The sequence below is a fragment of the Numida meleagris genome, chromosome 4, assembly GCF_002078875.1.
Source record: "Numida meleagris isolate 19003 breed g44 Domestic line chromosome 4, NumMel1.0, whole genome shotgun sequence".
NCBI classification, from domain to species: Eukaryota; Metazoa; Chordata; class Aves; order Galliformes; family Numididae; genus Numida; species Numida meleagris.
In genome coordinates this window covers 66,049,723-66,072,434 of record NC_034412.1, presented here as the reverse complement: position 1 = coordinate 66,072,434, position 22,712 = coordinate 66,049,723, and the positions used below count along the sequence as shown (strand labels likewise).

Below are 22,712 nucleotides of genomic sequence, written 5' to 3'. Positions count from 1 at the left end.
AAGGCCATTAAGACCATGGATGCAAAAACTGGCATTGAAGCTCTGTATGTGTTCACTGCCTGCTCTTTTCTCTCACGGCTCCTGAATATAGACCATTAAATCAAAATTATGAATTTTGGAGAAATCCTTTGAATTAATTCTGCTGCTCCTGCTTGCCAGGGTGCATGCAAGTATCCATATCAGTACTGTCAGTTGTTTATTAAGAGTCCAGAAAGTTGAGAAAGGCTATTTCTATTTTCCTTTAATAGCTGTTTCTGCAAAGTACGGGCAGTGTACTATAGATCCAAAGGTAATAAATGCATTGGTTCATGTCAGGCAAATGCTAACCTCCCATTGGTAAGACAAACTGTTGTGCTGAAGGGAGGAGGATGCCTTTTGTCACAGAACATTGCTTTTCATTCTTAATAAAACGTCAAGTCAGAGGTGGGATAATGCGTAAGAAATTTGTGATGGCACAGAATGAGGAAACTGTGACAACACGTGGTATTCTTAGGTAAAAATGGAAAGTAGATATTACAACTCAACACTGAACATTAGATTTTTGCAGTTAGAGTTTTAGATGTGAGGAATCTGTACAATGAACTGTGATGTTCTGCTGTGTATAAAATCTTTTAAATCATGAGTGTCCAGTCTTTGGGCTTGCCTAGGCTGCACCGAGTAAAGGAAAATTGTCTTGGCCCACATTATGTATTTCATATGTGTATAAGTAACAAAACTTTTTTATTATATATATATATTTATTAAAACATAAAGCAATAGAAACAAAACTAGCATGTTGGACATGTACGTTAAATAATTGGGTTCTTGAAGGCCATCTATTAGGGAAATAATGCTTTAGAATTCTTCAGTAAAAAGAGCAAACAATCATACTAACCATCTCATGGCCTTGTGAAGGCAGAGGATTTCTTTGCGCTTTTGTATAACCATTGTTATATCCATTAAATGCTGGTGTCTTTTGTTTCAGCTTTATTGGGGTTAGGACTCATGCCTCTGAGAGAAGTATTCACCGGGAAGAAACCCAATCCTAAAAGTTTAGTTAAATCATCAACAACAAAAAAACCACATTATATTGTGAAGGAGAGCTACAGATTACTTTTAATGATAAATTGGTGAATATGGAAAAATGTTATATAACAAGCTATTGGAGGTCTCTTCAATGAGATTAGCGAGACAGAGGCAACATTGAAGAATTGTTATTACAAAATGATATGTTACTTGATGGACAATATTACAACCTACGTTGTGCAAAAATAACATTTTCAGAATAAAACACAGCAATGATTTTTTTTTTTTCCTCAACCCTTTTGAGAGTGGTGTATTTCTGATAGAGCTGTGCACATCTGAGCTTGTGCTTTCTTGAAGTGCTTTCCCCATTTTGCCTTCTTTCAGCGGCCCAAAGTTTACTTAGGAGCACTGTGTGCAAGGCCAGTCTGTTCCTGCTTCTTGTGCAGGACTTCCTTCTTTATCAAGAGGATTTCTGGTGAGTTGGTGCTTGGCTGAAGCAATATGAGGATGTGTTGTTCCCTCTCTGGCTATTCTTGCCCTTCCGGTGAAACATTTTTGTCACAAATGATCCTTTTGATGCGGTTACTTGTGGAATAAGAATTGTTCATTGATACTACAGGTGCATCAACCAAAGGAATGGTAGCATGGCTTTTCCATTGGCTGTGGAAGATGCTCAGGGGTGATGTTGACCTTGGAGGGTGGCAGGGAAAGATTCAGTTGGTTCTGTGATGCACGTGGCAGTGAATACTGTGTTTTTTATTTCTATCCCCATCACCTGATTCAGTATCTTCTGGTGTATGACTGATAAGACCTTTCCTCATTTTTTATTTTTTTTTAATAAAAATTCAGAGAGGGAAATACAAATCAATAGATTGCCATCCCTTTTCTAGTACTATTCTGCTGTGTCGCTTTGACCTGGAATTGAAAGTCTCTGCTTGCTACCCTGCTGCTGTGACACATGCTTACTCTCCTGAAAAATGCAGATGTTGTATCAGCTGTTCTATTGCAGTTGTTGGAGGGTGTTTCCTGAGACCTGCCGTTTGTGGTGATCATCTGCCTTCCAGCTTTGCGTACCTGGCTTTGTTTGGAGTCACTGAGAATGGTTTTATAATGCAAGTGGAAAAGTAGTTTTGCAGAGTTGTTTTTAAAAACTTCTTGCTGAAGATGTTTTTGAAGCCTTAACATTTGTAGTTTGTTGCTGCATGTCAGGTTTTTGCTTCCTCCCTCCCCAGGGAATATTAATGGTCCTGAAGGTCTTTTCTGATGCTCTGTTTCCTTTCATCACTCTTTTTTCACTCTACCTTCTCAAATCAAGTGTCATTAATTTGTTCAGGAGATGGTGGGAGAAAACTAACTCGTATTACCAGGAGTGAGCGTGGGTAATCTTTGTAGACACCAACGTTTCAGTTGTTCACAGAGCAGAATACAGAATAGCATCCTCCTCTTTTGCACAGAAAACAGCTTTTCCCAAGACACACACTTCTTTTGCTCAGTAGAAAGAAGGAAAGACTGCAACCAAGAAGTGTTGTCAAATGTGACATTGATGGTGCATTTGCTGTTTCCTTTGCTGCACCTGTAGGGTCTCATAGTTTCCAGCTTTATCTTTGGTGAGGCAGACCTCTTTATAAAAATATTTAATTTCAGTTTTATTAATGCCAATTCACCCTGCTGTAATAAACTCATCAATTTTCATGCAGGAAAAGATTGAAAGGAAAAGGTAGATGAAAGTCTATTATAATGTTGTTAGATAACCAGGTATGAATATGAATGAGATCATGCCTCTTTTGGAAATACAGAGCTGTGTTGTTCAACACGCTTAGTGTAACAAACACTCCTATGAAAGCTCACTGTGTCAAGTCTAGCAGATGTTTTCTTAGGATTATACATTACCTAGTGAGCTGTTTAAATGCTTCTGACTTTAATTTGAATAAGTTTGCAAGTTCTTTAAGCATCTCTCATAAAGGGAACCAAAATTCTGTGACAATAAAGCAATATATGTAGCTTAACCACTGGGTTTGTATTCAGCAGCGCTTTCGTGAGCAGGAATTCCTTATTTTATATTTCTCCTCCCTCCTTGTTCTTTAAAAAGTAAGGAAAAAAATCACTAATTTTTTTTTTTTTTGCAATAAAAAGAATTGCATGGAATAAATCTGTGGTATTTAAAATATTTTTTACTGCTGTGGCAGCACATAATGCTCCTCAGAAACTTGTACGCTTGGAAATAAGTTCCTTCAAGCCCAAAGATTACCTCTTGGAAGCATGCGGTAAGTAGTGGAATCATAAGCAGTTAAACATTTCCTAAACAGCATACAAAGAAAACCCCTTTGCAGTTTGCAGTCTGCATTCTGCAGTGTAATTCAGTAGGGTGTTTTCCTTCCTCTAGGTTTCAAGTGTTGCTTGCTTCTTTCCTGAAGCATGATCTCTGAGCTCTGTGCAGACATTCCTAGCTTGGTGAATGGAAAGAACAAGTCTTTAAGCAATGTGGTGTTAGTTTCAAATATAAAAGAGACCTTTGTTTCATTATTGTTAATTATCATAAACGTACAAGTATGCAGATGTTGCTTCTGATGCTAGTGATGGTTTGTTGCATATCTGCTGCTAATCCCCAGTGATATTTGAAGAGAGGAGCATAATCTTGTAGTACATGGAATATAAATTCATCGGAAACATTAACAGTATTTTAATATCAGACCATAATGTAACAGCAATGAAACATTTACATGATAAATGAGAAAATAAGTGCAGCATTTCCAAAATCCTGTAAAAGAAAAATTTTGAATTGTGTTCAATGTATATAATAACCATTATATTCTTAATAGCTAGCTGTAGTCGGAAACCACTCTGAATAGCCTGTGGATAGAGTTTATACATAGTGAAAAGCATTTTGTTACTTGAATTAAGATATCTGAAGAGCATTTTCAGACTTATTTGTGCTGGTAACCAGCGCAGTCTAAATCACTGTTCTGCCAGTTTGTCTTCTTTAAACATGATGGCAATACTGGTGCTAAGCTTTGGGCTTCCTTCACTGCTTGTACAGCTTGAACTTACTGGATTCTGTTCACTAGTGTATGGTCTTTGACATAATTGAGAGGCACATCTTCTCTGAAGCCATCTGAAACATAAATTCATTAGGATGACAATTTCTTAAGGAAAAAAGTCCCTTTTCTCCTCTGTATCCAATTTCTATTTTTATAGTAAAATGGTATTTTATGCACAGTTTCATTGGGGAATGCAAGATGGTGCTGTGTATGAACAGACCTATTTTAACAAGCAGGAGAAATGCCAGTAATAGCATGGGAAGACTTGCCAATTTGAATCTTCTGGGAATACTGTGAAAACTTCCTCAATAAAGATGAATATCTAATGAGTCCATAAATTAACAGCATTTCTTAAACCTTATTGCATCAATGAATTCAGTGTAAAAGTTTTCTTTACGTAGCATGTAGGCCACCTGTGGGCTTGCTGTCATGAAAGGTTAAGTAGGTAGACGCTATCAGCAAATCAAGATACACAGATTGATGGTTAATGAGCTTTGTGCCTGAACTGATCTCTGGAAATGGTAAATCAGAGGACATGTTGTATTGTTAGAAAAATTGCTGTTTTGCAGGTGGCAATTGAAGGCTACAAAGAAAGTTGGAAAGCACTAGATAAATTAACCAGCCCCTTTTTTGGGGAAGCAGAGGGGACAAAAAGCTATCAGATCTAGTTATAAGCTGATGAGGTGTTCAGGAAACATGTAGATGTGGCACTTAGGGACGTGGTTTAGTGGGCATAGTGGTGATGTGTAGACAATTGACTACATGATCTTAGAGGTCTTTTCCAACCTTATTGATTCTATGTGTAGTCTTAATAGATGACATACCATACAGTACTCTTCCTGAAGGATTTGTTTTGTACAAACACAGCTGCTTTTAACTGAGATGTTAATTGAGAATTGAATTTCCTGCTTTTGCTGTGCTGTTGGAGAGGTTTTATTTTGTTATCATTTAAGTGAAAAAGTTTTATATTTTGCTGAATACGTTGCTCAGCATCAAGTGTTTCAGTATCGAAAGAGAGAGCATTCATGAGTATGCAAAGGGACGTTTTCAGCAAAATGAAAAGGACCTACAGATGCAATGGCAATGCTTGTTTAAGAGTAAGCATGAACCTACAACAAGTACTGTGCTTTCGAAATTTTCATCTGTAACATCAAGGGGGAAGGTGGTGAACTTAGAGCAATGTAAAGCAGGTGTGGTGTGCAGTGGGCTGTTTGTGGGACTGTGCTGCAAGAGTGAGAGTGATCAGAAGCTCTGAGACATGAAAGGATGTGGCAGAGCAATGGCTGATGGATGCTTCTGCCCTCATGAATGGAAATACAATTCTATCCTCACCAAATGAAAGATGAAGCACTGATTCAGCTGCCTGGGAAATCTTCCACATATTGTATTAGTATGGGTTTACTGGTGGAAAAGAAAGAAGGCAAAATTATAGCTTTAAAATCAGTTGATTTCAAACTACAGGTGGAGTTACTGTGTATAGCTCTTAACAAATTTCTCCTTAATTTATTTATAAGACCATCTTTTGGAAGATGGATATGCAGGCTTAATGCTGAGAGGATGTTTCAGGTCTACATGCTCAAACCTGAAAAGTGTAAGATCCTTAAGCGATTTCACGCTATTCCAAAGCAAAATGCCGGTTGGATTACCTATAAGTAACATTGTGGTCTTTCAGTAGGAATACTGGGATTTGACTGTAAATTAAATCCCACTGTTAACTCTTAATTTTGAGCATCTTCTCTTGTTTCCACTGCTTTTACCTCCTGACGTTACACTCCTATTTTGGAACTGCTATAAATGCTTGGCAAGATTTGGCTTGAGGGCTTTTTAGCTTTCTCTTTTGTTCTTCTATGTATTTCTGAATCTGCTCTCAAGTATGGAAGAATAGGCTGCTCTGTGTAAAACGCCTGCAGTTTTCATCAGCTATCGATTCTCCAGTCCAATTTGGGATTTTACGAGTCATGGGATTGCAACACTGCTGTTATTTATGTCCTTCACACTGGCTTGTGCTCTTCTTTCCTGACTTCCAACAAACTCGTGGACCTGCAGCTACTTGGAGAGAGCTTTTCAACCTCTTGGTTTCTCTGTCATGGTCTCTGTTTGTTTACCTGTCCAAACCCAGAGAAATAAATAAATAGTTGGTTTCTTGTTGTTTTTGTGAAAGAGCAGAAGTTAAATCCCTTTCAAGTCTTTCAGTCTTGTTCAACTTCAGGCTTTTTACAGTTGGAGCAAATGGAGGCGGGCGATAATTAGGAGAACTGCACAGTTATGTAAGGGAAAGCTTGCTGCTGGAGGCTGGGCGAGCAGATTGCCTGGCCATCAATGCACCACGTGTCTTCCATCTTCCCACAGTGTCCGTGCAGAGGAGTGCAGTTGAGCAGCGTGCCTGGTTTTGGTAGATGAATGTGTTCAAACAAAAAACATGATAGAAACATTTTTCCTTTGGCATACACAAATTTATTTTTAGAGAAATAAGAGTGTTTTTATGCTACTTGAAGGTTTCAGTTGTGTTTATTTTGTGTAAATGATTGCACTTGTTATTCTCAGCTAGAAATTCTATCTGTTGATGATTTCAACGTGAAGGCTGTCATCTAAAACTCATGGGGAAAAATCAACTAGGAAAAGAGATTATGCAATGTAATGCAGTGATGATAAGAGTACCATATACAATTTAATGGGGAAAATACCCTGTTGCTACAGAAAACTGCTCAGCTAACCAGCACTCATAAATTGCCACCAATTTCTCATAAACATTTATGAAAGCAGTGACTGCAAGATCAGTGCTTTTTCTGTGTTTTGTTAATTGTATTTAGTTAGGTTTTGCATGGTGTGTCAATGTTACATTGATCCTATTGTTAACATAGATGTTGAGGGGGAAGTACTGTAAGTAAACAGTGTAATGTGACACTGAGCTGCAGTGAAAGACAAAGTATGGGGATCTCGCGCTGCCAGTTTGTTGGATTTGGTGTTGCAGCTCTTATTCTGTATAGTCCTTTTTTATCCATGTGGAGATGTGACTTTAGCTTCTCCAGGGCATGAGATAAATTTGAGACATATTAATCTGTGATGGAACAAAAACTCTGTATTGACTTACAGATAAAAGTTCAAATGAGAATACCACTTGAAAACAAAAGCTCAAACTGTTACTTGGAGGAAAATATCTGAAGTCTACTGACTTTACTGTTAGCAGTGAGTTCTGTTGCTGATGCAAGATAAAGTCCATCTTTCTCACCTGGTTTATTCAGCCTCTTTCTTATCACTCTTCCAGTTTGCAAATCAGAACTTTTGAGTCACTGAAGGGAGAGCCAGTCTACATAGGACACTTTGAAAGTAATGCCTCCTATGTATTCCTGTGGACACTACAACAGATACAAAGAGCACAATAACGCTATACGATACAGCACATTCCCAGCTATAAAACACTGTTTTTCAACATAGTCACCACCGTTAGCTGATTCACGTGGATGAGCTGATCTAGACACTCTTTGTTTTGTGATGTGACAGCTGTGCATGGCCACCCAGAACATGGCTTGTCTTTCATGTCTGCCGCCACTGCTGAAACGTACCACCCACCGCCTCACTGTGTGCACATCCATTCTAAGGGCTCCATCAACATTCAGCAAGTGTCATTGGATGTCAATGAGTGCAGTTTTTTCTGCATGGAGGAATTCAATGGCAGAACATTGCTTCATATGTTCTCCTATATCAAATGCCATTTTTTCCAACTGTCCCTCTGCTGCCATCTGTTGCACAGTAACAAAATGTACAGGATGTTGGTGGGAAGGCTCAATCTCTGTTGCCGTACCGCATCCACCTGCCTCTGACATCGCGGGTCAACATAATAAAATAGGAGGTATTACTTTCCTAGCAGCCCCCATAAAAATGGAAGGCATTGAATTCATGCAGGCTTCTTTGCATTTGCCAGAGGCCTGTGCATTGGAGAAGCTGCTTTGCATTAGAAGGTTGTGAAAATCCAAAAAGGCAGTGATAACAAAACAGGTTTGTTACACCATAACACGTTGTTCACTTTGGAAATAGAGTAGCATTGGAGAAAAGATTTAAACAGGAGCAGCCGAAAATTTGTATGGGTATTGCTCTACTGACAGCTGTGTTTGACGGATGTTCTCAGGCTGCTCTCCTGGGAGACTGAGCTGCAGTGGTTCTCCTTCCATCCCTTATCTCTTTCCTTTTCAGGCTTTAAGGCTGCTGGTGTTTTCAGGCAACAAGCTTTACAAAGAAAAGGCCTGGGCTTGACCCTAAGTTGGGTGTTTGGTTTTTTTTCAGATTTTTTTTTTCCCCACCTCCCTTGGTTAGGTGAAACAAAACAAGGCAAAACTAACCAAGCTTTGAGACAGCATTGTTAGTTAAGCTTCCATGGGGTACTGCAAAAGCCTTGCCTTCCTTCCTGAAGATATCTACAATCACCCACCAGTGAAGCTGAAGTTTCACAAGATAGCAGAGCCAATCTGTTAAGTCTAAGGCGCACCAAGAAGCATCCCCATTTAGCCTTGGTTGCACATCATCTATGCACTGCCTGGTGTTGTTTTTTGGAGCTGTTCTTTTTAGAGCTTGTTAGATTGACTTCATCACAACAAAGTGAAACAATTCTTAATCATACAAGGTTAAATAAAGTGGTAAGGGGGAAAGTATGAAAAATCTGTGTCATCTTGTTGAAGATATGCTTTAGAAAAGCAAATAGGCCCTTTTCTTCTATGCTTTCTTCCAGTTCTAAAGAAGTCCAAAATTTGTCAGTTGCAGCATCAGCATACACAGGACTGGCATGCTTCTCCTTTTGCAGAAAGGCTAGTCGTGTTCATTTGAACTTGAGACAAGCATAGGTGTGATGGTGAAAGTAACCTTGCTTGATCATGTTTTCTTTTCAGGCCTTCTTTAGCTCATCTTATTGCTATCACAGGTGTTGTGTGTTCTGTTGGGTGGCAGAAGGAATAGACAAAAATGTGAAAATAAACGTAGGTCAGATTCACTTGATAGCTCTGCTTATGTTAGTTTGTCACCTTTTGCACACTTAAGTGGATGCACATCCTTAAACAGCTTCTGCTGAACAACTGCCAGTTTTCAGTGATCACTTAACTAGAAGACCATGCACAACATTGTCATAACACATTTCTTACAAGAGACTGACCTCAGAATGTGGGTGCCTAAGATGATTTTTGCATGGTTACACTGAATATTACTCTTTTTTTTTCTTTCAGTTTGTGGAGACATCCATGGCCAATTCTTTGACTTGATGAAACTGTTTGAAGTGGGAGGTTCTCCTGCCAACACACGGTATCTCTTCCTGGGGGACTATGTGGACAGAGGGTACTTCAGCATTGAAGTAAGTTTCTTATTTCTGTTTTTGACTGTGAATCTATTTGCAGTCTGTTGTATGTATTTGGCATAGTAATTTAACGAGTTCAGGAATGCTGAGGCTCTTTCCAGATATCACCATGTGCAAAAGAGGTCCTTGTTACCCGTCACTGGGGTGACATCCAGCCAAATCCCACTGTATCTGTGCTGGAGAGCTGATGGAGATCAGGCCTTGGTACTTCTAGCGACCATCCTAGGATAGTGCAGAAGGCAATCTGCTATGCAGCTTGCACAAGTTAAAATGAATGAATACACATGAGCTATTAGAAAAGAGGCATAGCAGAGGAATTAAATGAGTAACTCACAGTGTAGTTGGACTTCCTGATTTTTTTTTTTCTGAGTTATGAAATGGAAGGACTACATCAGGAGAGAGAGAATAAAAGCCAGCAAATAACACACTGTGTTGTGGAGGTTGAGTGAGTTCTGTTTAAGTACAGGTTGCAGATGCAGTTGCTGTTTGGTTTTGCAAACTGACAGTTGAGGTGCTCAGTTATCAAATAAAATCTAATCTAGATATGTTCATCTGATCGTAGCTGATCTGGTCACTGAGTAAACCAGTCAGAAAGCCTTGTAACAGCTTTTGAGTTATAGCTCAAGTCTTTTCTCTCTAAAATTTGGACTTGAACTCCCTCCATGTTTGTCCTGTGATACATGGTTGTGTACCTGTTGATAAGGTGGCAGCATGCACTGATATTTCATTTTACAGAGCACATCTTAGTACACTTTTGTCGTATCAATATAAAAAAACATAGTCCCAAATAGCTGAGTTACTTATGTGTTTGTAAAATGGATCAGTGCATTATCTTGCCAGTTCTATTTTTATAGTATGAACAATCTTATTTTTAAGATTCTATAAAACTGCTTCTGCATTGTTGGCTGATTTTAAAACTTACTTTAAAATGTTAACAGAATCTTTGGGAGGTGAAACATTCTACTCATAGAAAAACACTGTTCCAAGTGCAAAAGCTCTAAAAACTCAAGATCTACAACATTTTTGTCCACCTACTGTAAATCATGAATATAGCTGGGATTAGCCTTACACTGAAGTCAATGCTTCCTGCTTTCTTTTCTTCTTTATCCCATCTCAGGTCCGTGGTCAGCTGTGGTCCAACCCTTCACTGTGTGGGTGCAGGGCTACTGGGAGAAGGCTGGAAATGCGGAAGGGGGTTTCCTAGGCTCATTCTACTGTGCAGCTGAATCTTGAGCTGCCATTTTTTCAGATCACAGGATCATGGAATTGTAGGGATTGGAAGGGATCTCTAGAGATCATCGAGTCCAACCCCTCTGCAGAGCAGGCTCCCTACAGCAGGCAAAAGCAGCTTCGTTCATATCTTCTGAAGACTTGGACTGTGCCAAGTTGCATCTGGAAGATTCGAGTTGTGTCTCTATTTCTTTATATGTTTTTAATACAAGAGATAGGACAAATGATTTGCTTCAGTTTTCAAGTGCCTGTCTGACAGTTTACCAGAATTTATTCCAGAGCTATTACTGAATAAAGATGAGCAAGTCATATAACACAGCAAAATAGCTTATGGGTGCGGAATAGGCCCCTTAAAATAATTCATTTAGCAGTCTGCACGTACATATACTATATTCTGCATTTAGATTTTCCATTCTGGAACACTACTTTTTCACTGGGAGCTGTGCTGGCTTCTATCAGTGTGAAGGAAATATCTGAACTGTCACTTGCATTATTCCTTTTTATATGTAGGGTTCTCAGATTTCTACTTTTTTGGTGCATAACTGATTCTCTCCACCTGTCACCTTGATTAAAGAATGCCTCTGAAAAAAAAGGCACACTGTTTCATAACTGTAGCTGGATTTACAGCTATGCATTCAGGCATGAACTTACCAGAATAAGTACTGACAAGGAAAGAAAAACAGGAGGTATGTGCTTTGGCAGGCTGAGGGATGCTTTGTGGAGAAGGGGTCCTGAGCATATTTAGCAGGCCCCGGCCCTTGCCAGGGCTTTGTGCTGGCTTAGAGGTCTTAGTGGAAAAATGGTCCTACCGTGGTCTCAATGCATATTTCCACCACAGCTGTACCACACACTCTTCATTCTGTCTATCTGTTGGCTTCCCTTTCTGCCAGTGTAGACGACATGAAACAACTGCAGTTCTGGGGTCTTTCCAAAATAATTAAGTATATGGTCCAAGGTACTCATCACAAGTAATACAAGGTTTTTAAAAACCCCTTCAGTTGCTGTGTGCTATCTAGCGTAAAAGTGACACCATTGAGCCTAGACCTAGCTGAGTTCTGGCAGTGGGCGAGATAATCCCTGTCTGTGGGCTGGAAAGCATTTGGGATTCTTCTGGATGAAAGGTGCTATATAATGCAAGCTATTATCATTAAGAACAGAAGAAATTGCATAAGGTAGGTGGAAGGCATATGATAATGCAGAGGGGAAAAGATAAAAGTGTTTGCATAAGGCACTCAGCAGAAATGTCAGTTCTTGCCCCACAGAGCTTTTGATCCAAGGGCTCAATCCTTCACGCGTATGCTCTGTTTTTACCAGGCAGTTAGCAGCATTGCTTGAAGAGAGCATTTTAGCCTGTAAAATTACTAAGCAAGGTGTTGCAGGGGGAGAGACTACTAAAGAAATTACAATGGCTACCACAAAAAAAAAAAAAAAAAAAAAAGCAAAACTGTAGCTAGAAAGAGACGAGCTTTCTTGGCACAGACCAAATCTTTATCCCTTAGCTGTGCTGTCTTTTCCATTTGGTCTTTTGGCAGAGCCTGAGCATTTCTTCACTTAGAATAACAGACTCCTGCAAGCTGCAGTATCTGATGTGGTGCACTTTTTTCCTCAGCTCTGTAGCTGATAACCTTTCCAGACTGTGCGTGTGCACTGTTCTGGGGTTTTGACTCCAGAGTAGAAACCATTCAGCTCTCCCTTTCAAACAAGTTTATGGTCATGGATAAAATAAATCTTTACAAATAATTTTTAAATGATTTTTATTTCTAAATTCAAAGCATAGTTTGCTTATATGTGGTTCTGCTGGAATGAGTTATAGGGAAGAATGACTGGTCTTTACCTGAGTCTGAAGGCTATTTTGAAAGTCAGATGTGAATATGAGGCAGTGTAGGGAAGTATGCACGTAGACTGCTTTTCATCGATGTTTGAAAAATGACCACCACAGTAAATACCAAATGTAATGCATTAATGTTATGCATTAATATTAAATGCCCAATCCCACATAAAAGCATACAAGCTTAAATTTGAATTGAATATCATGAGATGCATTCTGATCATTTTTGACAGAGCAGACAGTTGAGATTAGTAGAATTAAACAAAATGAACAAAACTGGAAATGTGCATACTTCTTCATTTCCCAAACACAGAGGCTGAAATTCCAAAATGGAGAAACTGCTTTCATGGTATTTCTAGCAAGGAAAAAGTGATGTGTTTGCAGCAAGTCTGAAGAATTTGACTATCTGACCTTACATCAATTAGAAAAGCATCTTGCACTTGCATAAAGACTGTCTTTAAGATGGCACTGAAGATCTGCTTGTATTGCCTTACTGTCTCTGTTTACCAGCTGAGCCTTGAGAGATCTTCATTTATGCCCTGAAAGCTGGGAAAAAAAAGAGGAAGGGTGGGAAATAAATGCAAAGCTGGTTGCAGTGAAGTCAGTGCCATCTTTTCTTATTTTCGGTGGTGTTTAATGCTTTCTTTCCGTGCTCAAGAAATGGGGGTTCAGAAAAGGATTTGTGTCACTGAAGTGTTTTGGCTACAGATGCAGTGTGTCTGTGTCTCTGAGAACGGTTGTACTAGTAGTGCAAATGGAATTATGTGTGCAAAAATATATGTAGTTTCCGTTACTTATTCCATTTTAGAAAACTGCTTCTGTTCTAGCTACTGCAGTGGTATAATTGTTGCAGCACAGTTAAAGTATGCAATTTTTGTATTTAGAGGAGATGTGTGTTAGAGTGAAGGAGCTGTGCTAAACATTACTCCACAGCTCACAGAGCAGTAGAGACCTTTGTAATGCATGGCTCAAGTTATCTTTTCCAGTATGAATTACCTTATGTTTATTCACTCTCAACTTCATTTGCTGGGGGAGGGCACAGTGGCATCAGTCATTTGTAGAGAGTTCATCCCTGTTACTCATACAGAGCCACAGAGCTAACAGTGATCTTCAGCTTTCACAGAATTGGCTGTGCACACTTGTCAAAGGAGCATACAGGAGGCAGAGGGCTGTGCTATCATCTAGCAGCGATGGTGACTGTTTTTCATCATTGCTTTGAGCGCTTACTGTGAGATTCATGCAAGTGGTTTGGGGCTTTTGTTTTCCCTTTTCAGAAGGTGGGGAGATATCAAAGTGTAAAAAGGCCTAAGTTCAGCATATGACAAAGGAATTAAATCCCTCGTTCAGTGTGAAAATATGCATCTTTGGCTTACATAGCACTTAATTGCACAGACCTTTTCTTTCTGATGATGAGGATGCCACCTCATATTTGTTTTGTTTGAAAGAAAAATCTGCTAATTAGTTCTTGTTTATTATAATAGTATGTTACTGGACTTCTAAACAGAAAAAGGAAAAAATTAAAGGAATTATGTAAACAAAATAAGACTTAAATATGACAGCACTGAAAATTACACAGACTGTGAATGTTGGGATTACATTACTTGAATAGTGGCTTAGAAATGCAGAACACTCTGGACTGCATTGATTTCCCCTTTTCTGTCTGGTTCCCTTGAATGCTTCAAAGGAAGCATGGAAGAATAAGAGTATGATAAGCAAATAGAAGTGATCTATGCATAAGCAAGTAACAAACACACACAAAAAAATTAAAAGATAAAACTTAGTGTTCCTTATTTGCCTTGCTTTCTAGACCTGGATGATATTTTAAGTATCTTCTGCTTATTTCAGTTTTGCTGGTGCTTTATGAAAATAGAAAGCTTTAAAAGAAAATCTAAGCCACTCTATTTTTTTTTCTTAATAAAGCACTTCATTTTCCCTCTAGCCACTTTCCCAAATTTTAAAGTGATTTGGCAGAACTGGAAGCTCTAGGGTAGCTTCAATACAACTTCTTAAAAGTTGGAACTTTTCTTGTATGAATGGAGGCGTCATTTTAGTCACCTTGTCTTGCAGCATTTACATCAATTTTTTGCATTAAGCAATAAGTTAGAAGAAGTTGAGTGTTCCAGAGGTCCTTGGAATAATTATGAAACCAAACAGTTATTATCGGATTTAGAAAATTCTGCTGGTGCCATGGAGGAGTCCAGGCTTCCTTCCCCAGCAAAGTGAAATCCTCAAAGCCAAGTCTTTTTTCCCTGTACAAGCTTCAGTGTCCTGAAGACATTCAAGGCCAGGCTGGATGTGGCTCTGGGCAGCCTGGTCTAGTGGTTGGCGACCCTGCACACAGCAGGGGGGTTGAAACTAGATGATCTTTGAGGTCCTTTTCAACCCAGGCCATTCTGTGATTCAGAAAACCTTCCCTAGGGACACTCTTCCTCATTGTTTTGGGCTACAGCACATAATTCATAGAACAATCTTGGTTGGAAAAGGCCTCTAAGATCATAAAGCTCAACCATCAACACCTACTGAGCCCCACTACTTGGCACAGCACTAAAGGGCATGGCTCATGCATCTCTTTAATATCTCCAGGGATGAGGGCTCCACCACTGCCCTGGGCAGCACATTCCATTGCTCAGCCACCCTTTACGTGACAAAATTCTTCTTAATACCCAATCTAAACCTCCCCTGGTGCACCTTGAGGTCATTAACTCCTGTGACCTAATGCTCTAATTTCTATCTGGATGGTGTCAGAGCGGTGTTCCTGGCATTGGGCCATCTCTTCTCCCTGCCTGAGGTGGCAGTAGGGCCCGGTGGGTGCAGAAAGTGATGTGAGCTCAGGAGACCCTTTCTTGTTTTCCCACATGAGAAGACTGATTTTTCAAGTCCTGAAGAGTGCTGCCTGTAACTTCTCTACTTCTTAACTTGCCTATAAAGCCTCAGAATAAACAAACAAATTAGGGAGTCCAGACAGCATCTAGATGTTTACGCGCAATAAATTCAACATAAAGTGCAGTATTGTAAAACTCCTGCTGCTATATAATTATCTGTAGAGAGTGTGAGTCTTAGCACAAATATAAAAATGTTGCATTCCTTTTTGTTTGAGATGATGACTGTTTAGCAAATGAGAGCAGAAATCGAAATGTTCAGATATGATTACCATAAATTTTCTGTTTCTTTTTATCAAGACATTATGAATTGTAGAAGAGAATTCATACTGTACACATTTAAAGGCACTGAACTGACAAAAGTGATGGTTTTGTGTTAAGGAGAAACCACTATTAGAAGTACATTGGTTTCCAAGCTGTTGGTTATTAAGATAAATAAATTCCCCCAGCAGAATGAAAGGGGGTTTAGTGGATAGCTGCAAACGCGAAAGATACCTTTTATTTTTTGTGCAACAAATCTGCAGTTAGTGGATACTTAAGAAAGGAAGGGTTGGAGGAAAAATTGTTCAGACCGCTTTTGTGGCTTGTGTTTCCTGAGTCCATCACAGTCCTTGCAGCATTGTTCCCAACAGCAAGTTCCTCGTCTCGGAAGCATTGGGAAGACTGAGCAGTGAACTCCTAGGGTGAGATAGGATGGCCATACTTCCATCAGCTCTCTTGGAAGCTAGGGCCATCATGTGAACGTGATAAATATTCCACAAAGGTTGCAAGTTTGCTCATCTGTCAAGAGCTTCATTGCCATGCTGGTTTGGCTCAACACAACTATTTTATTCAGATAGTCTCAGGAGGTCTAGCCCCTCCAAGTCTTATTTGCTTTAAAAACACACTTAGAAGAATTATTTTCTGAAATAGATATCTTCTGGAAAACAAAACGCTTTTCGGAAGCTTTGGGGTAACTTCATTTAACGCGACGGCTTGGTAGATTTTTTTCTCGGTCACTTGTACAGAACAGTGTTAAGTGAATAATAAGCAACTGCTCATTACAAGAGTTAATGCAGAAATTATGTAGTACTGGAAGCTAAGGTATTTCCTGAAGTGTTGGTTAAATTGTTCCAGGGCAACTCTTTCTTCAGTCAGGAAATGCAGATCTTCCTGTGAAATTGTTTCCACTGCGGATTTCTGTCTGACCTTCCAGGTGGAACGCACTCGTTATTTTAGAGATGCACGTCACTGCTTCTTGAAAGCTGTCGCAAGTGAAGGCTGAACAGGGATTTACCCAATGTGTGCAACTGCATTACAGAATACTGATAGTAGATTCTACCAGTCTGGGTTGAAGCACAGAGGAATATTTGTAACAAATATGTGAACAGTGACTTTTAACTGTTGAAAATAAATGTTTCACATAAGTACTACTTCTGCTTCCTTTTTTTTTTTTTTTTCCATTGGGTGGAAACATAGTGGTTGAATTTCATAATGGATTATGAATTCTGTTTCTCTGTCTTGTTTCTGCTTTGCAGTGTGTGCTGTACTTGTGGGCCTTGAAAATCCTTTACCCCAAAACACTGTTTTTACTTCGTGGGAATCATGAATGTAGACATTTAACAGAGTATTTCACATTTAAGCAAGAATGTAAGTGTACCTTCTAACTTTTCTTGTCTTAAATCCCTATTGGACAGCTTCAGTTTGTTAGTTTGCATTTGATACTTGCTTTGTATCAGGCACTTCTAATGTTTACTGTACGTGATGTTAATGTGTCATCCATGCTCCCTGAGAGGGCAGTCATCCTCCAGGGCCTGGGGAAGGTGTTTCAGTGGTGGAGAGAGGGGATTAGACTCAGCTAATGCTGCTTAGAAATGTGGCATGTTCACATTTACCTTGTAAGTAGGCTGACACTCTTTTTGAGGAAATGCTTTTTTTTGTTGCAAGAAGGGATGCAGTGACACACAAAAGCTCATTAGATGTAGACCTTTACTTGCATAATTAAACATTTTTTTTCTGTGGCTGTAAACTGAAGCTATTGCCAGAAGTCTGTGTTGCCTGTTTAGCAGTGGGTATAAAGGAAATGTTAATTGGCTTGAAGGCTTCATGGTTTGCTGACTTTAATATCTGTATTGGTAAATTAACATTTCAGCTTCATTGTACCACCCCATTCATTTCATAATGGTATTTCTGTAGATAATTAATTATAAGGGACTGGGCTTCTGATTACTTTGAGAGCTTTGAGTGAAAATGTAGTAGCTGATTACCATTCATCAAACTTTATTAAGGCTTGCTGTTTAGATTTCATGGCAGAAAATAGTAGAATATAAAATTGCTTATTTACAGTATTTTGGAGAAATATAGTAAACTTTGCAGAACTTTTCACCTCAACTAGAAAATAAAGAACTTTTCCACCAATGAATAACAATAACCCTAAAGAAATTTTTTTACATGAAGCAAGCTTTGGTGGAGTCCTCAGTACAGGAGAGTAGTGACAGAAAGATCAAGGTATTAAGTAGCATCCTAATTTCTGTTTTCCTTTCAAGTGTTGATGGTACTTTCTGTTACCGTTTTAATCTTTAAAAGGTAAAATCAAATATTCAGAACGAGTATACGATGCCTGCATGGATGCCTTCGACTGCCTTCCCTTGGCTGCTCTGATGAACCAACAGTTCCTGTGTGTACATGGTGGCTTGTCCCCAGAGATCAACACCCTAGATGACATCAGAAAAGTAAGTATGAGTAGTGCTCAAGTCTAATGAGTGAGCAGTTAATCACCGACAAACAGAACGTGAATCCTTTCTTGCTTTCTTTCATATGAGATGCTTGTATGTCATTTTGACATTCACATTGACCTTACTGCCTTTTAAAGGTCTTTTTAAATAGAGCATAAAAGGAATTGCTGTAATTAGTGTTAAGTTGTTTTATTGAGGTGAAGAAATCACCAACATCTGGTAAAACACAGAATTTATCTTTCTTGTGTTCTGAAAAATTAATTGTTAAGTGAATAAGTATTTAGGAGCAAATGAATACACAGCATTAATTTGTTGTAAGAAAGATCTGTTAGCATATTGTAAACATACTTCCTGATGATTCCTTGCAACATAATAGGCATTCTGCACTTTCTTGGAGAAAAGAAAAAAAGACAGTTTTAGAAAAAAATTCATGATACTTAAAGCATATTACAGAAGTTGTGATATTGTGATATGATAGCAGTGAGTATAGTCAAAACTATTAAGAAACTTTTCATAACACAAGAGTACAGCATAAGCACCAACTTACTGGGCCCCACGTAGACACTGTCAAACGGTTTCTTTACGTACTCGTGTTGTTGCACGTTTTCAAGGATTTTTTTTTTCAGATGTTTTGAAAAAAGAGATCTCAGTTTGTATTTCTAAAAGGAAATATTTAATCTATTCATCTGTAGTGTTTCCAGCAGTAAAGATTTTCTGTTTCTTGCATACAGTTTGAAATTTGCAAATATGGTTATATACTTCCCAGTTTTATAGACACTACAAGACGAATTATATTCTGAGGTTAATTTATAGCCTGCTAAGAAATTTATATGGCTTAAAATATAATACTTGAACCAATAATGACGTGTTTTGTTTTAAATACAATTAAATTAAGATGCTAACCGCACTTTTAAAAATTACTGAATGTAAAGCTTTGTTTCTGAGGTAAAGGTTCACTGTCTCTTTAAGCTAAAATACTCTGCCAAAAAAATTAGCTGGTTTTGCAACAATGCAGCGGCAGAGCAAAATTGTTGAGGGCTGAGGTTCTAGCTAAGAGTCATTATCATCTTTCCTCTTTCCCCCCCCACTAGAGGTTTATTCATCTTTGGCAATCAGCAGAAATTGATTTTGCATATTTATGAATTTTTATTTAAATATGAATAAATATGAATTTTTATTTTAAAATTAATTATAGTTACAAAAGCATTAACTGCTGAAAGGGCTGAAATAAGTTAGAAGTTTAGGTATGCTATGAATATTTCATTAGGAGGGTGCAAAGGTAAAGTTGTGGAGGTCTCAGTAAGACTTTAACTCATTGCAGATATGTAAGACCACTTTTTTCTGCTTGAAAATTACTTTTTTTTAAAGTTAGTTATTAACATTAATTGATCTGTATGGGAAGAGTAGAGAATTTGGGCTGCTACTTGATTCTTACACTCAGAAAGAGTGGTTTTTATGTTAAAGGATGCTTACAGCGGAATACTGCTTTTTGATATTTCCCTATTAGTTATAATCTTACTTACAACATGATTCTATATAATAGGAGTTTTTAATTCCAGAGATCAAACGGAAACAAATTTTTAGCTATTTAATTAGGACTGGGGTTATGGGAGGAATAGAAATATGGCAAGGTTCTATAATGTAGAGAATGTTGTCTTAGTACATAATTATTGTTGGGGTGTTTAATTTTTTTTTTTGTAAAAAATATATTGAAATCAAAATGGGAATTTGCTTTGAAATAACTGTTGTATCTTTTTCTTGAAGTGCCTCACTCACATTAATTGAGTGCCATGATATTTGAGAAATCACAAAATACAGAAATACCATCTTTATTTGCCACTGGAGCAACGTGAAAAACAGCAGAAAATTAAAAAATATAATAATAAAAAACAAAAAGCTCACATACAGTGTTTCATTTTTCAGTTATATCTATTACTTGTCTTTATCAGTGTTAGCAAGGAGCATTTTACTGTTTCTCAAAATCCTATTGCTTTAAAGCTGAGAGCATCCCAAAGCTCTCAGTAAAGTAAAATAGTTTGTTTGGGGTATTCATTTGGCAACCTATGGATTGAAAAATAATAACTTTTCTTCAGTGTTTCTGTGATACGTAGTTGAAAGAAGTTAGTATTTCTTTGTCTCCTATTTTCCTTAGTTAGATCGATTCAAGGAACCACCTGCATATGGACCTATGTGTGACATCCTCTGGTCAGATCCTTTAGAGGACTTTGGAAATGAGAAGACTCAGGAACACTTCACTCACAACACAGTCAGGGGATGCTCGTACTTCTACAGGTGAACATTACTTCTTTGTATGGATTTCTGTGTGTGATCTCGTTCTAGTTCAGTGATATAAATCCTTGATTGAAGTTTGCAACGCTTCTTTGATAATTGGGTTGTGAAGAGGTCTGGCACTTCTTTCTGCAGGCTTGCTTTGCTTTCAGGTAACTTCATCTTCAGTTTATTTATCTCGCCTGTTCCTCACAACTGGGAAAACCTAAATGACTTATTTTTATTCACCAAAGCCTGTATATTGAGCTTTTTTTTTGTTCTTGGAAGTTAGGAAATGAGTGTGAGCAGTTTTTTTTTTGGTTTTTTTTGTTTTTTTTTAAGAGTAGGTAACTACATTTCTAGTTTGAAAACTAGAAGTTAATTTTGATGCTAGTGTTGGAGAACTCACTACCTGTAGTTCTTCAGGGTCAGTAAAAATTGATTTTTCCACATAGGCACTTTTGTACCCCAGGTTTATCGAACTTTTGCTTACGTTTGGGATTAGTTCTTCCCATTTGGGCTTTGAACAGAATTGGTTAAATAGAGCTTGCTAACAGTTGAAATGTAGGCAAGTGCCTATAATGTTCTTGCTGAAACATGTATGGACTTGAATGCAAAGACATCAAACTCTAATTAATCACTGGAGTTATTTCCTTCTACTAATGTGTTAGTATAATACAACAGTGAGAATGTTTCTGAAAAGTAATAGTAGCAGCACGCCTAAATAATAAAAATTGAAGCACATCTAAAACAAATCTGTGGGCTGTTTTAGACTTTTTGAAGTGTGTTCTCTTTCTTTTCTGCTTCATAGTTATTCTCTTATTCTGTCCTTTAAGCATGGTTTTTGTGCCTCTGTATCAGCATAAAGCATCAGGAGATTCTCTCACGTACACAGGAGTGCATTTCCTTGGGTGCTGGGGAGGTGCCCTTCAGTACCACGCAGCTGACAACAACAACAGCTCCTTTTTCTCTTTTCTCCGTTCTGTATGAAATGGAAGGTGGTTGTGGCCTTTCTCCATTTCCAGTGGTAGGTTTCTTGATTTCTAGAGTCCTGTGGCCATGAGGCAGAGGACACCCTATAGGTGTGCTTGAGCAAGGTGCTGAAGAACCTGTCGGGTGCTGCTTTCCTTCTTGATTTCCTTTTCTTTTCAGAGTAGGAAGGGTCTGTGTTACCTTATGAATAGTGGTGGTGATTACACTGTATACCGTGGGGATTTTGAGGAACTTTTCTCTGTTTTTTGCTGTTATGGTGATTCAGGCAAGCTTATAAGGAAAATAGAACAGTGGAACTAGCAGAGCCAGTAGGATGAGTGACAGAATGAGAAGTGTATCCAGTGAAGTGACATATAAGTCTAAGTTTTCCAGAAGAGCTCAGCAGAAGTGAGGAATCCACCTTTTTTAATTATCTTAGAAAACCTCACCCAGAATGTAACTGACCCTGAACTCTTTAATAAAATGTCAAGAATTAATCAGTGGCTTCCACCAGTAACTGGGAGACAGAGGTGCTAGAATCAACCTTCTAGTTGGCAACGTTAACAGAAAGGTAAATGATAGTTTGACTTTGAGAAATTAGTCTTGCTAGTCCTTTCTTTGAGCTGTAATTGCTCCAGCATGGGATGGACTGAGAACAAAGCAGTTTGTGCTGCAGCCTGTGCTGTCAGCACGCACCTTTTGTGGATAAGTAATACCACAGCCTTCAGATCAATACAGTCTGGAATGTACTCAATATGTGTGTTTGGTCTCATTATGAAAGAAGGTGTCAAACTGTTGCAAACAATTGATCTGTGAAGAAATGGGCTTATGACTCCGAGGGCTAAAATCATTCCTCTTCCTTTGAACAACACTGAACGGTGATGAATTCCTAGGAGTTCCAGGCACCATTCCTACAAACAATGAGTAATAGCAGTTTCCTTTCATGAGCCTCTCTTAAAAAAGGGTAGAAAGCTTTGCAGATATGCTTTGTGCTTAGATGCTTGTTTGTACTTCTATGGAACAGCTTTTAGATTTTAGGGTTTACCAGAGCTCTATTTCTCGAAATTACCATGAAATTCCCCTATAATGTGCACCCTTTTTCTCCTGAAAATGTATGATCTCAGACCTAGTCTGTGCACTATTTCTTAATCAGAAAAGAGCATACTCAGGAAAAAATTAAATATTTGCAAGATACCTAGTTGTGAGATAATGTGTGGGGGGAAATGGAGCTGTATAATGACTCTAGCAGATGGCCAGCTTGAAGTCACCTTTGCCTGACATTATATAAAAGCAAGTGTTACTCTTAAAAGAAGTATGTAATTGCTCTGAATTTCATTAATTGTTTACTAAATCATAATTCCTGGCAAAAAAAAAAAAAAAAAAACAAAAAACACACAAACACACACACACACAAAAACATATCTATGATAACAGGTGCAT

The 22,712-nt window shown here is 38.3% G+C and overlaps 1 protein-coding gene across 2 annotated transcripts in view; it reads left to right on the top strand.

The window, feature by feature from the left end:
- Window positions 1-22,712, top strand: part of PPP3CA (protein phosphatase 3 catalytic subunit alpha) — a 194,653-nt gene that overhangs the window by 130,146 nt on the left and 41,795 nt on the right. For both annotated transcript variants that reach the window (XM_021394703.1, XM_021394702.1), the window contains exons 3-6: window positions 9,254-9,378; window positions 16,836-16,947; window positions 17,884-18,029; window positions 20,185-20,324. In XM_021394703.1, the coding sequence (XP_021250378.1) occupies window positions 9,254-9,378; window positions 16,836-16,947; window positions 17,884-18,029; window positions 20,185-20,324 (523 nt within the window). The remainder of the gene's footprint in view (window positions 1-9,253; window positions 9,379-16,835; window positions 16,948-17,883; window positions 18,030-20,184; window positions 20,325-22,712) is intronic.